The sequence below is a fragment of the Balaenoptera acutorostrata genome, chromosome 2 (assembly GCF_949987535.1).
Source record: "Balaenoptera acutorostrata chromosome 2, mBalAcu1.1, whole genome shotgun sequence".
In the NCBI taxonomy this organism is placed as follows: domain Eukaryota; kingdom Metazoa; phylum Chordata; class Mammalia; order Artiodactyla; family Balaenopteridae; genus Balaenoptera; species Balaenoptera acutorostrata.
In genome coordinates, this window is record NC_080065.1 from 120403730 (window position 1) to 120416375 (window position 12646).

Here is a 12646-nt window from a genome sequence, read left to right on the forward strand (position 1 = left end):
CTGGCCTTACTCTGGGTTCTTGTCTTCAGCCTGTGCCCCTCTGTGCTCACCTCCCACCTGGCCTATCTGCCCCTTTCTCCAAGGAACCTTCTCCCCACCCCCAAGTCTGGGTCAGGGCTGCCTGGGTCAGTACTTGGTCAGCATCTCTCTGCTCTGCTGGGCAGCAAGCTCTCAGAAGAAAGGGGCCCTGGTGGCACTGCTCACAGCTGAGCCCAGGGCCCAACACAAGCCTGTGCTTAGGGACATGTGGGAGGAGTCCAGGGTCTGCGAGGAAGTCAGACGGTGCCAGTGAGCTGGAGCAAGGGCAGGCTGGGCCAGGTGGCTGCCCCTTGGGGAGGTGCTGGCCGCAGGAGAGCCTGGTGTTCACAGTCTCGGCTGGGGTGCGGACTGCTGCTGAGAGTCTGTGCAGAACCTGTTCTCCAGAGGCCTGCTAGCCCTGTTCAGGTGTTCCGGGGTCTCCTTCACCACTAGGCTCAGGAAGGAGAGGAGGGGGCCCACGCCAGCAGAGAGGTCTGATAACGGCCACCCCAGGGCAGTAGAAGTGATGGTCACGACGACAGGCAGGGGCTCTGGAACTCTCAAGTCATGCCCAGGCAGTTTAAGGATATGAAGACTGAACTCAGCCTTGAAGACGGAACCCAGCTGGAGGTAGAATCTGGTGGGACCCAGGATTCCAGTTCCGCACTTTCTGGCCAGCTGTCCCTGTTGCTGCTGGAGACTGTGACCAAGCTGAAGACAGTGCCAGAGCAAGGCAGTGTCCTGATGGGGAGGAGGCCTGGTCTTGTTCCCGGAGGTGTGATGCACCCTGGGAGCAGCCGGAGGGGGATGGCACACTGGGCAGAGGGAGGTGCCAGGTGGACAGGGAGCAACGTGGCCCATCCTTCAGGTGCTTCCAGACCAGCTACAGGGTGGGCCCTGTCCCATGGGCTAAGCAAGCTGGTCTCCCAGGCCCTAAGGGGCTCCTCCTAGCTGGCCTAAGGGAGTCAGAGAGGCCCTGCCCTTCCCCCTGAGGAGTTCTGTCTCTAGCCGAGCAAATATGGCCGAGTGCACTTGGGCCCTTGACCAGAGCAGCTGTGGGCCTGGCTCAGGGCCAGTGCAGCAAGTGGACACGGGTCAGCTGCAGGCTGGACCCCAGTGCATCAGGGACAGCCTGTCCGTTCAGAGCTGTTCTGCTGGAGCTCTCTCTACTTACGTGCCGGTCATTCGTGTCTCAGGATAGGAGGTGGTTTTTGCCCGGGTGCTTGTGGCTGAAGTTTCTTCAATGGAAAGAAGCCTTGGACAGGAGCCAAGGGGTGAACTTGGTGACCTCTCGAGGCCCCGACAAGCCTTGGGGCACTGTGTATACAGGGCAGGGCGGCCACGTTGGAAGGGCCTTGGACGCTGGCATGACTCAGCCCGGAAGTTTAGGCCAAGAAGAGGAAGGCAGAGTCGACAGCCCGAGCTCCGCAGATGCTCGCCCTGCTGGCTCTGATCCAAAACACAGTCTTGGCCCCGTGTTTTGGATCAGAGTATTGCAGCTCAGGGCTGAGGATGCATTCAGGGCCTGGGTATTGATTCCCAGATGTCCTGGGCAGGTCAGGCAGCGGTGGCCCCTCAGAGCTGGGAGGTCGGGGTGGTTGCTTGTGAGTAAGGTGGAAAACCTCTCTTGTGTTTCCTCAGGTTAGAAATCTGTGCTACATGGTGACAAGGCGCGAGAGAACGAAACACGCCATCTGCAAACTCCAGGAGCAGATATTCCACCTGCAGATGAAACTTATTGAACAGGATCTGTGTCGAGGTAGGCGCCCCCCCTGCCCACCGTTGCCACCCCTCCTGTGCACACCCTCAAGGGGCTGGGTCCCAGGGAGGATGTGCATCTTCGGGGCCTGTTGTGGCATGTGTACAGGGTCAGGGGCCACTGGCCCCCACCCCTACCCTCTGTATCCAGTTAGTAGGCCCAGGCGGGGGCCTGCCGGGATCCTAGATGTGTGTTGACAGGCAAGGAGCCAAAGGTGCAATGTGGGCATCGGGCCTGCCCTCGGGGAGCTGTCTGGTTCACAGGACGCTCAGGCAGTGCTGGGCCATAGTGGTTCAGGAGGAAATTGCACGTGAACAGGTACAAACCAGAAGTCCCAGCGGCTCTGTGCTGGTGCTGGGGCAGGAAGGGCCCAAGCTGGCGAGCTTCCCTGAACCCCTGTGTGCCTGCATTTCGATTCTGAAGAAGGCAGCTGCCCCAGAGGTGGAAGAGGACCTGTGTATTTGTTCTCCCGGACCCTGTCTGACAGGATTCAGGCCCTGTGCCAACAGTTTTTTCCCTCTGTCTTATGCTTTTGCCATCACATGCATTTAACAGATCTGGAAATCAAAGGTCAAAGAAGCTCTGACAGTATTCTTACTTATTAGTTGTGGATATTGCCGGACAACAGGGCCCTTCCTGGACTGTTTACATGTTAAGGAAGGCAGTGCATAGCCCAGAAAATGGTACTCTAATGTTGAATTGTATGCAGCAGAAATAGCTGGATGGAGAGATTTCGAAGCCAGGGGCTGCCACTGCCAGCTCAGCCTATGGGTCAGGCTGGGCCTGGAGTAGAGGGAGGAGAGCTGCCGGGCCACCACCAAAGCCAATGACTGAGAACCTGCTACTGCCCCACCCCTGCCCAAGAGCGGAGCTGCCTCGACTGCGCTTTGGAATCACCACCCACTCTGGCCAGCACTTCCCAGGACAGGTGCTGGGGTCACGGTGGGTCACAGCCATGTAGAGGTCAGGGCTGACCGTGTACCTCAAGGACTATGGCAGCTTCCTGGCTGCCCGACCTTTCCAGGCTCCCTGTCATCTGTCGGTTCCTTCGGCGAGCACTGATTGAGTGTAGACAGGATGCCGGGCTCTGTGCCGGGCACTGCGAGCACTCTGCCATGGACTGAATGGACAGGCTTCCTGTCCTCGTGGAGCTCACCATCTGGAAAGACAAAGGAAAGTGGTGTCCAAGGGGCTGCCATTGGTGCCAGTGCAGGGACAGAGGTATCAGGGATGGCTTCCTGGTGGTGGTGTTGCCGGAACATCTCAGCCTTCTTAGGACTCACTATGGCCACACATTCAACTGCAGGAAGGCAGCGGAGAGTGGTAAGGTGTGCAGTGCTCACAGGCACAGGATTCCAGAACCATGGTCAGGAGCTTGGAGGGTTGGCATCCCCGCATTGAGTCTGGAGACATTCGCAGCTCCTAGACCTGAGTGGCAGCAACAGGCCACCTTTTGGTCAGGGCAGGGCATTTGGAGAGAAGACCGGTTTGCCTCTGCTTGAAGCTGATGCCCTCAGTGTTGTGACGCTTGACCCGTGGGGTGAGACATGGGCTACAGGCATATTGCTGAGGCCTGTCTGGCCAGAGGGCTAGAGAAGGTTTCCCAGGGGTGGTGTATTTAAGCTGTGAGCTGAACCAGGTGAAGGACAAGGCAAGGAAACTGCATATTTGGAGACCTGGAGGCCAGAGCTGTCTTGTTAGAGAAACTGGAAGGAAACTGGCATATCTGCAACTAGGGAAGAAGGAAAATGTCTGAAGTGAGGCCGAGGGGTTGCCAGGGTCATATGTGCAAGGTCTTGTGCCCTTGGAAGGAGCTCAGACCATGGTGAGGGCAGTGGGGGACTTGAGAAGCCTCTCTCTGAAGTATCTAGGCACTGGTCCCATGTGATAGATGAGAAGACTGAGGCCTGGCCTGAGGTTACACAGGGAATTAACAGCAGAGCTGGGAAGATTCCCGGAGTTGGGGCCACACTCCTCAACCTTCTCTTAAACGCTTACTCAGGAAGCCCTCCAGCCTCTGGCTGAAAAGCTGGGAGAAGATTCCTGGCAGCTCCCCACCACAACATGTCCCTCCCCTGCTCCATTGTGTTCTACGGCTCCCCAGACCCATGTGGTCATGGACTAAAAGGACATGAGGGCCAGGTGTGTACCCTGAGTCTCCCATCAAAGCAGACCAGGAGAGCAAGGCAGGGGACTTGCTCAAGGGGGCTGACCACTGTGTCAGGAGGGGAACCCAAGGCTCTTGACTCCTCAGAGTGTCTTGTCCACCTTCAGGTCTGGCTCCTTGGCCTGGCATTTAAGGCCCTGCCCTGTCCACTCACCTCCAGCCTTCCCACCCACCAGGACTCTGTGCTGAGATCTTTAGGCCATATAGATCAAACCGCAGTCCAGGTCCTACAAAGCGGTCTTCCACCCTCCGCATGGCCCTGTGCCCCTCACCAAGCCCCTCAAGGGCGGTTACCCCTCTCTCCCACACTAGCTACTCCCTGACTCACTGGAGCCCCAGTTATCCCAGGTCCCACATGGCTCAGAGCCTGGACCACAGAGGCAGGAGGAGGTGGCCTAGAAGGCAAGGCCCTGGGTGATGGGGAGGACTCCTTGGATGCCACACAGTGGTCTTAGTTCCGGCTGGGCTGCTTGGGGTAACCATCTCCCTCCTGCTCTCTCTTTCCCTGACGCAGAGCGGTCTGGGAGGAGAGCAAAGGGCAAGAAGAGCGACTCGAAAAGGAAAGGCCGCGAGGGTCCGAAGGGCAGCCCCGAGAAGAAAGAGAAAGTGAAGGCAGGGTCCGACTCAGTCCTGGGGCAGCTTGGTGAGTGGCCTGGTGCACACAGCCAGGCTCATGCCATCACTCCACTTGCAGCTCCCCACGAAAGGCCATGGGGACCACCAGCATCCCTGCTGCAGAGTGGGACGCCCGAGAGGGGTAGCCAGGCCCTTGCTTGCCCACGCACTCCTTCCAGCCAGCCATAAAGGAGACTGGGATCTGGCATCCTGAGAGTTCCTCTTCTGTAGACTGGAGACTGGGCCCAAGAGCTCAGGGACTGCTAGGCCGTCCTGGCCCTTCCAGGAGCCCAGCATGCTGGGAGGTGAGGGCCTGCCATAATTCTCCGTCCCTGTCCCCCTCTGCCAGAATGTCCTCAAATGGGCCTCCCTTCTGCCCCAGCAAATCTTCTGGGAGCCACCCAGAGAGACCCATAGGAGTGGCCCTGGCCCAGCCCATCTCACTGTCACAGACCTATTTACTGCTGCCCCGTTAAGCACAGCTGTCCTAGAGGGACCCTCAGCCTTGGGCTTTGTCTCCTAGGATGTCACATGCTTCCTCTAGAGCACTTCTCAGGACAGGGGTGGTGTCCCCTTCCCAACCTCACCTCTAGTGTAGAAGCCCCAGGTCATCTTTTATTTTCCTCAGTCTCAGGAAGGAAACAACTTGATATCTAATGGGAAGCCCAGTCTCACCAGCTGCCGCCTCCCAAGACCTCAGTAAAGGAGGGAGGACCCGTAGCTGGAGCTGGCCCTGGCATCCAAAAGGGACCTTCTACCCAGATATACCTTGCTATCCGGTTCATGCCTGATGCCCATATCCAAGTTACCTGCTTTGGAAGCTCTGAGAAGCGGCACATGAAAATCTAGTGCCCCCTGGTGGCCTGAGGGTGCTTTCCTCCATTCCTCCATCCCTTATGCCCCCAGGATACAGGGTGATGGGCAGGCCTGGGCGTCCACCTTGTGCAATCTCGAAGGACCCTCTCTTGGTTTCATGCTCTGCTGTTGCCACTTTGAAATTCTTAATAATTTTTGAACAGGGAGCCCACATTTTCACTTTACGCTCTGCTTCTCAAACTGTGAAGCCGGTCCCAGGAGCAGGACGTCCTTCTGGGGAGATGGGTATTTGGTGTGGAGCCTGCTTTTTGGCAGTGTTGGCAGGATGGATGGACGAAACAAGATAACTCAACAGGGCCTAGCACAGAGGGAAAGAGGGAGGAAGGCACGGTGGCGTGCAGGGGAGGGTCAGAGAGGGCTTCCTGAAGGAGAGTGGGACACACACCTGCTGGCATCTCACCTGCCTTCTTTCTCCCCTCGGCCAGGCCTGTCCACTTCATTCCCCATCGACGGCACCTTCTTCAACAGCTGGCTGGCGCAGTCGGTGCAGATCACGGCAGAGAACATGGCCATGAGCGAGTGGTCGTTAAACAATGGGCACCGCGAGGACCCTGCTCCGGGGCTGCTGTCGGAGGAGCTGCTGCAGGACGAGGAGACGCTGCTGAGCTTCATGCGGGACCCCTCACTGCGACCTGGCGACCCTGCCAGGAAGGCCCGTGGCCGCACCCGCCTGCCTGCCAAGAAGAAACCACCACAGGATGGGCCCGGTTCACGGACGACTCCAGACAAAACCCCCAAGAAGCCCTGGGGCCAGGATGCTGGCAGCGGCAAGGGGGGTCAGGGGCCACCTGCCAGGAAGCCACCACGGCGAACGCCTTCTCACCTGCCATCCAGTCCTACAGCCGAGGACTGTCCCATCCCAGCAGCTCCCGAGAGCCCCCCACCGCTGGCCCCCGAGACCCCGGACGAGGCAGCCCCAATGGTTGCCGACTCGAATGTCCAAGTGCCTGGCCCTACGGCGAGTCCCAAGCCCTCAGGCCGGCTCCGGCCGCCCCGCGAGAGCAGGGGAACCCGGAGATCGCCAAGTGCCAGGCCTGATGCCGGGACAGGACCGCCTTCTGCTGTGGCCGAGAGGCCAAAGGTCAGCCTACACTTTGACACTGAGACTGATGGCTACTTCTCTGACGGGGAGATGAGCGACTCAGATGTGGAGGCCGAGGACAGCGGGGTGCAGCGCGGTCCCCGGGAAGCAGGGGCTGAGGAGGTGGTCCGCATGGGGGTACTGGCCTCCTAAGTCACCCCCTACCCCTGTCCTGGGCCCTGCCCTGGTCCGCCCACGAGGCCTCAGCCCAGTCACAACTGCCATTTCCAATCTCTGCTGAGTGTCTCAGACCCTCGAGGCTGCCACTCTGTTGTGGTTTTATTTTTAATATAAAGAGAGTTTCGAATTCCACACTATTGTCTTTCCTCTGTGCTGGCCTAGGACATTAGGATTCCTTACATGGCTCTGGCCACAAGGATCACACCAGGTCCTGGGCACCATCCCTGCCGCGGCAGCATCCCCGCCCGGCCCACGCGGTATTGCTGGGCTCCTGGCTACACGTAGGCAAGGTGAAGAAGAGCTCAGGACTCCAGCCCGCTGCCACTGGGTGACACAGAGTGTCATTTGGGCATTATTATGGCAGATGGGCCAGCCCAGGGCCTGTCCCACCTTGCCCCCAAATCCCACTGGGGTCCATCTGGGGGGTCCTGCTGCACTCCACTGATCCCCAAGGAAGTATAATAAGTGATACCCAGCCAGAGTCTACTCACTGTCACAAGCACAACGAGCTTATACGAGAAAGCACTGAGGGGGCAAAGAGGGCCTGCTGGTTCCAAGGGAACCACAGCCGTTCCTGATCAACCCACATCATCTGAGGCCTGCCCGCCCACCCTGTGACCCTCCACTCCCTTGCTGCTCTGCCCCTGCCAGTGCCCAGCCCGGCGGCTCTGGGAAGGGCTTCCCAGAATCCTTCCTGAGCTGTGCCGTTTTCTCAGGGGACTCCCAGCCAGCCAGCCGCCAGTGCCGGCGGAGGGCTGCGAGGGAGGGCCAGTGCCCAGATGGGGGGCGTGGGGCTCAGACTCGCCCACTGCAGAGAATCGCTCTGGGACTCCAACTTTCCTTCCTTTGGGGCCAGTCTCGGCCGAGGTCTGATCACTCCCAGATAGCTGACCAGACCAGACCACTTGCCTTTTCAAGTTTCCCAGTCCTGCTAAGAGATGAGCTTCTTCCTCGGTTTCCTTTTGGAAACTCCTCTTTCCAACAAGCAGTGGGATCCCGGGGCCCAGGACGTGTCAGTGACAGCCTGCTGGGGCTGTTTTAAGTCTTGCTGGATCTTCCTGGTTCCTCTCTCCCTCCGAGCCTTAACCCCCTTTCCCAGCCATTCCCTCCCTCCCCACCATCACCGTCCTCCCTTTCCCACCCCACCCTCTAGGTCCCAGGTAGTAGCTCTGAAGAGTTTCAGTGGAGTGGCCCCAGGGTGACAGCTCAGGGAACAAACAAAAAAAGGAATTCAGTGAAAATGTGTTTTTCTTTCTTTTATGAATTACTCGTGGATCACTTCTGCCACTGGTAAAGCCAGAACTTCTCCAACAAGAACCTTGCAAAAGTCCAGTGAATCAGTCGAATCATTCTGTGGATGCCAAAGAATATTTTGACCATAATACAGCACAGCCTGGACCTGACAACTTGTCACTTGGACTTTTTTTTAAATGGAGCTCTTTAGCAACCAAGTATAGAAACATGTTCATTGCACACGTCCAAGAGGCGAGCCCAAGCTCTTGGACGAGGATGCTGTTCTGCTGCTGGTGTTGGATTTCAGATCCCCGGGCTGGGCCCACTGTGAGCTCTCCTGAACTCTGAGACTCACTGTGGGAGGAGACTGATGGCGAAACCAGCGTGGCAAAAGTGTTACCATGGGGTTGCCCCCACGTGACACACAAAGCGCAAATCAGCGGGATGGGGAAGCAGCTCGAGCACCCATCCCCGACTCCAAATTTTCAAGGTACGACAGTGGCATGATCATCGACACTCAGTTTCATGTGAATTTTATCAAAACAGGAAACAAAGACAACGACTAAGTGTAAAGGGTCGGACAGATTTGTCCAGTCGGAGTAGACTCGGAGTGGGCTTCGAGGACTCTGGGCGTTGGGATGGCATGAGCTACCATGTAGAGTTTAGTCTGCCTGCCCGCCCACCTTGGTAGTAGTGGCCAGTGCAGTGTCAGCATCAGCGTCCCAACCCCATTCTCTGTTTACTGCCTTTGAATAGACCTTCCTTCCCCGTGCTTCGGGTCACCTCGGGCCACAACCTTGTCTGTGCTGGATTGCTCGGTCTGACCTCACAGGAAGCAAAGGGACGAGCTTTAAAGAACAACCAAACTCAGCCGGGGGATGGGGGTGCCAGGAATGGCTCAGGTCCGGTAGACCCAGTACTTGCCTGTTTACCCTTCATCCATCCTGAGGCAGAGTCTGGGCTCCCTGGGGGTGAGGGTAGGGAGAGAACCAGGGTGGGAAGGTAGTGGGTCTGGCCAGGGTCTGGACTGGGTGGGCCAGGCCGGGCAGCCAGCACTCTTCAGAGGGGCTCTACTCAAGTCGGCCTCTGGATTCCGACCCTCTTCCCGATTGGCTCTTGCTTTGGATTGAACTATCCCCGGGGCCCACATCCTGCACGGAGTCCAAGTGTCTGTAAGGCTGGCTGGCCGGGGTCTCCCAGGCCACGCCCTAGAGCTGTCCTTGCCTGGCAGCTGTCCATCCCTAGGATGTCCACCGGGCTGCAAGAGGACAAGGATACCGGTTCCCACCGCTGGCCTTTCTGCTATTAGCCACAGCCCCTTCGCTCTTTTTCCAGCCTGCCGACGGCTTTGCCGCCTCGGAGGTTAAGATGGGAAGCTGGGAAGAAGGCAGGAGGCCTTTTCCAGACCAGAGGCTGAGGCAGATCTTTTGCTTGACCGTGTCTGCCCACACTCACTGGCCCTCCTCAGGGAGGGAGAAGCTGCTCTGGAACTCATCCGGGCTGTCACCACCCTCCCAGTCCCCACTGCCCACCTCCTTCCCCCTCATCACAGTGAGAGAGGATAATGTGCGAGGAAAGTATTTTTATGGATCATAAATGTATTTTAGAACAAATAAGGAGAAGAAAAGTAGAAGGGTTTATTTTACTAAATGAGCTCTGACTCGGTGACAGTGTGTGAGCATTTGCAGTGTAAAGGTCTCAGGTTCCTTGGAGAAGCCACCCAGGTTTCCAAACATGGGTGTTGGACTGTGGATGTGTGAGCCTGTTCCAGAGCACACCTTGTGTGTGTCCGAGTGCATGCGTATCTGTGTGTGTCGTGTATGGGCACACGGTGGGACTTGGGGGACAATTTCTAGAGAATCACCTGCTCGATTCTAACAGACATGGGCAGCAGCTGGATTTGGCATTTCCTTGCTTACTGCCAGATGTGGCCAACCTCTGCCCATACCCGAAGCTCTGCAGAATGGCCTGGGTGCCTGTAGCAAGGCCCTTGGGGAGGCCACTTCCCATGCCCCTGGCCCAGCTGGCCACATTGGCCAAAGAGTCAGGCTGGAGTCTGGGACCTTTGGTTGTTCTTTAAGGCACTTCCTGCTACTTTGTCCCTCAGATGCACAACACTCTGTGCTCCACATCGGCTCGGGGTGGGGGATGATATGAATGTCACAGGAGGAGACACCTTCTGTCTTTGTTTCAATGAAAGCGATGTGCCATTTGTTAATATACAAGAGAAATATTGAAAATATATTGAAAAGAGCAATTTTAAATTATTTTTGGCTTATGTTGCAATATTTATTTTCTTGTATTAGAAAAGATTCCTTTGTAGAGAAAAAATGTATTTTTCATTAACGCAAAAACCTATTTCTCCTTTTTGTACATTGTCCATGTTCGCTACCCTTCACGAGCAATAGAATGTATGGCCGCCTGGGGGTGGCCGGTGCCCGCGTGCCCTGCATGATTCTGTGTTGCCGCTGCCGCGTAGCTCCCAGTCCCATCCTGTCCTGCTCACTCATGGGGGTCTTCCAGAGCCCAGCCCCCACTATGGCCCGTGTCTTCAGGACCCCTCTGCATTCCTCGTGTGTTGGCAAACGCAGTTAATAAAGCGATGTTTTCTGTGCTGGCTGGTGTGAGGCTCTGTTGCACCAGGGGCTGGGGGTAGGGGTTCAGTGAAACGGCGAGCGTTCCCTGGGTGTCCCAAGGGACGTAGCGAGTGCGCAGTACGCACCGGGGCTGGCGTATTTCATTTGCTCCGCACTGCTGTCGTCCCCTGGAGTTCCGAGTGGATGATGGAGCTTCCCAAAGCCACACCCCTGGTAAGAGGTGAAGTTCAGCGTTAAAGTCGGGACCCCTTGAGCCACCTACCTGGGGCAGTGGGAAGGTTTGGGAGGAAACTCGGGCCTCTGTCCCTAGATCAGGAAAGGCTTTTGCCCAGGCTTGTTTTTCACTCATTATTTCCTGAGTACTTACTCCGGACCAGGCTCTGTAAAGTGTGGGGAATGTAGCCACCATCTCTGCCCTGGGGGAGCTCACAGTCCAGCAGGGACACAATGAGGGAACTGGGAGGTACCATGGAGGCCTGGGCTGATTGGGCAGGGGTGCGTTCAGGTTACTCTGAGGAAGCAACACCATTCGTTCATGCATGCATTCAATCATTCATTCATTCACTTGACAATTAGTCTACTGAGCATACATCTCGTTCTGCCAGCGTGCTGGGTCGTACACTGTGGATGGCACCAGGACCCTGCCCTCCCGGAGCTTCCAGGCTTCCAGGCGATGTAGACTTGAAGAATAACTAGTTGCTCGCCCAAGGAGAGCTGGCTGGGAGGAAGGGACGACAAGCGCTCTGGGTAGAGGGCTCGGCAAGCGCAAAGATGGATTAAGCTACGTGCAGAGGGGTTTTGAACCTCCTCTGAGAGCCCAAGGGGAGGCTGTGCGCAAAGGGGCTTGAACTGAGACTCAAGGAATCTAGCTTCTGGGGCCGCTGACTTAGTTGTTAACCACAGAGAACTGCCCCATTTCCTCACTGATGCAATAGAAGGTAAGTCCCCGAGGGCACCTCCAGATCCAAAGTTCTGTGATCCCCCCCGATGCAGAAAAGTGATGGAAAGAAACCTGGGGCGAGTGTATGTGCTTTGAACGCCTATGGAGGGAGGTGTCCCTCACTGAGGGGCCACATCCCTGCTGCTGGGACCTGGGAACCCTGTCTGACAGAGCTGTGTGAGTTCTTTCAGGGCATCCAGCTGAGAGTGAGAAGGGCTCACTCAGCATCCTCAGCCGCAGTCAGCATGAAGTGCTGGTGGATCAGCCCCAGGGTTGAGGGGGCTCCTGCTCGGCCAGCCCCCCTAGCTGTGGTTTGGGGCTGTCAGCTCTCTGGGCCAGCTGCCCTGAGCTCGGCACCCCAGCCTCTCCCTCCTCCCAAATCCAGGCCCACTTGGCCACAGTGCTCCAGAAGAGTGATGCAGGGGCTCCGTGGCCAGGCCTGCAGCTGCAAAGCTGTGGGGCAGGAGAGGTCAAGGTACGTGTGGGTCCAAAGCAGCAATGTGCAGTAGAAATAAAGTGTGAGCCACATATGTAATTCTAGTAGCCACAATTTTAACAAGTAAAAAGAAACAGGTAAAATGAATTTTCATAACATATTTAATGCATTATATCCAAAATATGATCACTTGAACCTGTAATCAATATAAAATAATTACTAATGAGCCAGTGGCACAGGAATCCGAGGGGAGGCCAGGTGTCCACTCCCCCCGCTTCGTTCATGCACACATTGATTCAGCGCTCACGGGGCGTCAGCTGCTAGGCCCTGAGGACTCTGGGATGACCACACGCCCCTGTGCAGAGACCAGGCCAGTGTGGGAGACAAACTTTAATCCGATAGTCCCAAAGCCATGTGCAATGACACACAGACTGCGCGGCAGCGGGGAGGGACTCTCGTGCCCATCCTGAACTTGCCTTGTTCTTGTGAAACTCCTGCAGGGTAGGATCTGGGACGCCATCTGCTGCCCAGCCCTGATGCCGGAAGATATGTGGTTTTTTTGCCACAATTTTTTAAAAAAAAGAATACTATATAGGAAAAAAAAAGTAACCCTGCTACATTTAATAATGTATGACTGCTTTGCTGCAACAACAAACACAATGTTAAGGAAAAAGAAGCCATTCTAAAACATTAAAGAGAAAAAAGAGGGGATTCCCTGGCAGTCCAGTGGTTAGGTCTTTGTGT

General features: G+C 56.5%; 1 protein-coding gene across 9 annotated transcripts in view; it reads left to right on the top strand.

Annotated features, from left to right (window-relative positions):
• The window catches only part of JADE2 (jade family PHD finger 2), a 120032-nt gene extending 109489 nt beyond the window's left edge, over nucleotides 1-10543 (top strand). For all 9 annotated transcript variants that reach the window (XM_057540157.1, XM_007172154.2, XM_057540158.1 and 6 more), the window contains 3 exons: nucleotides 1660-1777; nucleotides 4459-4587; nucleotides 5861-10543. In XM_057540157.1, coding sequence (XP_057396140.1) covers nucleotides 1660-1777; nucleotides 4459-4587; nucleotides 5861-6669 — 1056 coding nt within the window. In that variant the 3' untranslated portion in view covers nucleotides 6670-10543. The remainder of the gene's footprint in view (nucleotides 1-1659; nucleotides 1778-4458; nucleotides 4588-5860) is intronic.
• Nucleotides 10544-12646: the final 2103 nt, after the last annotated feature.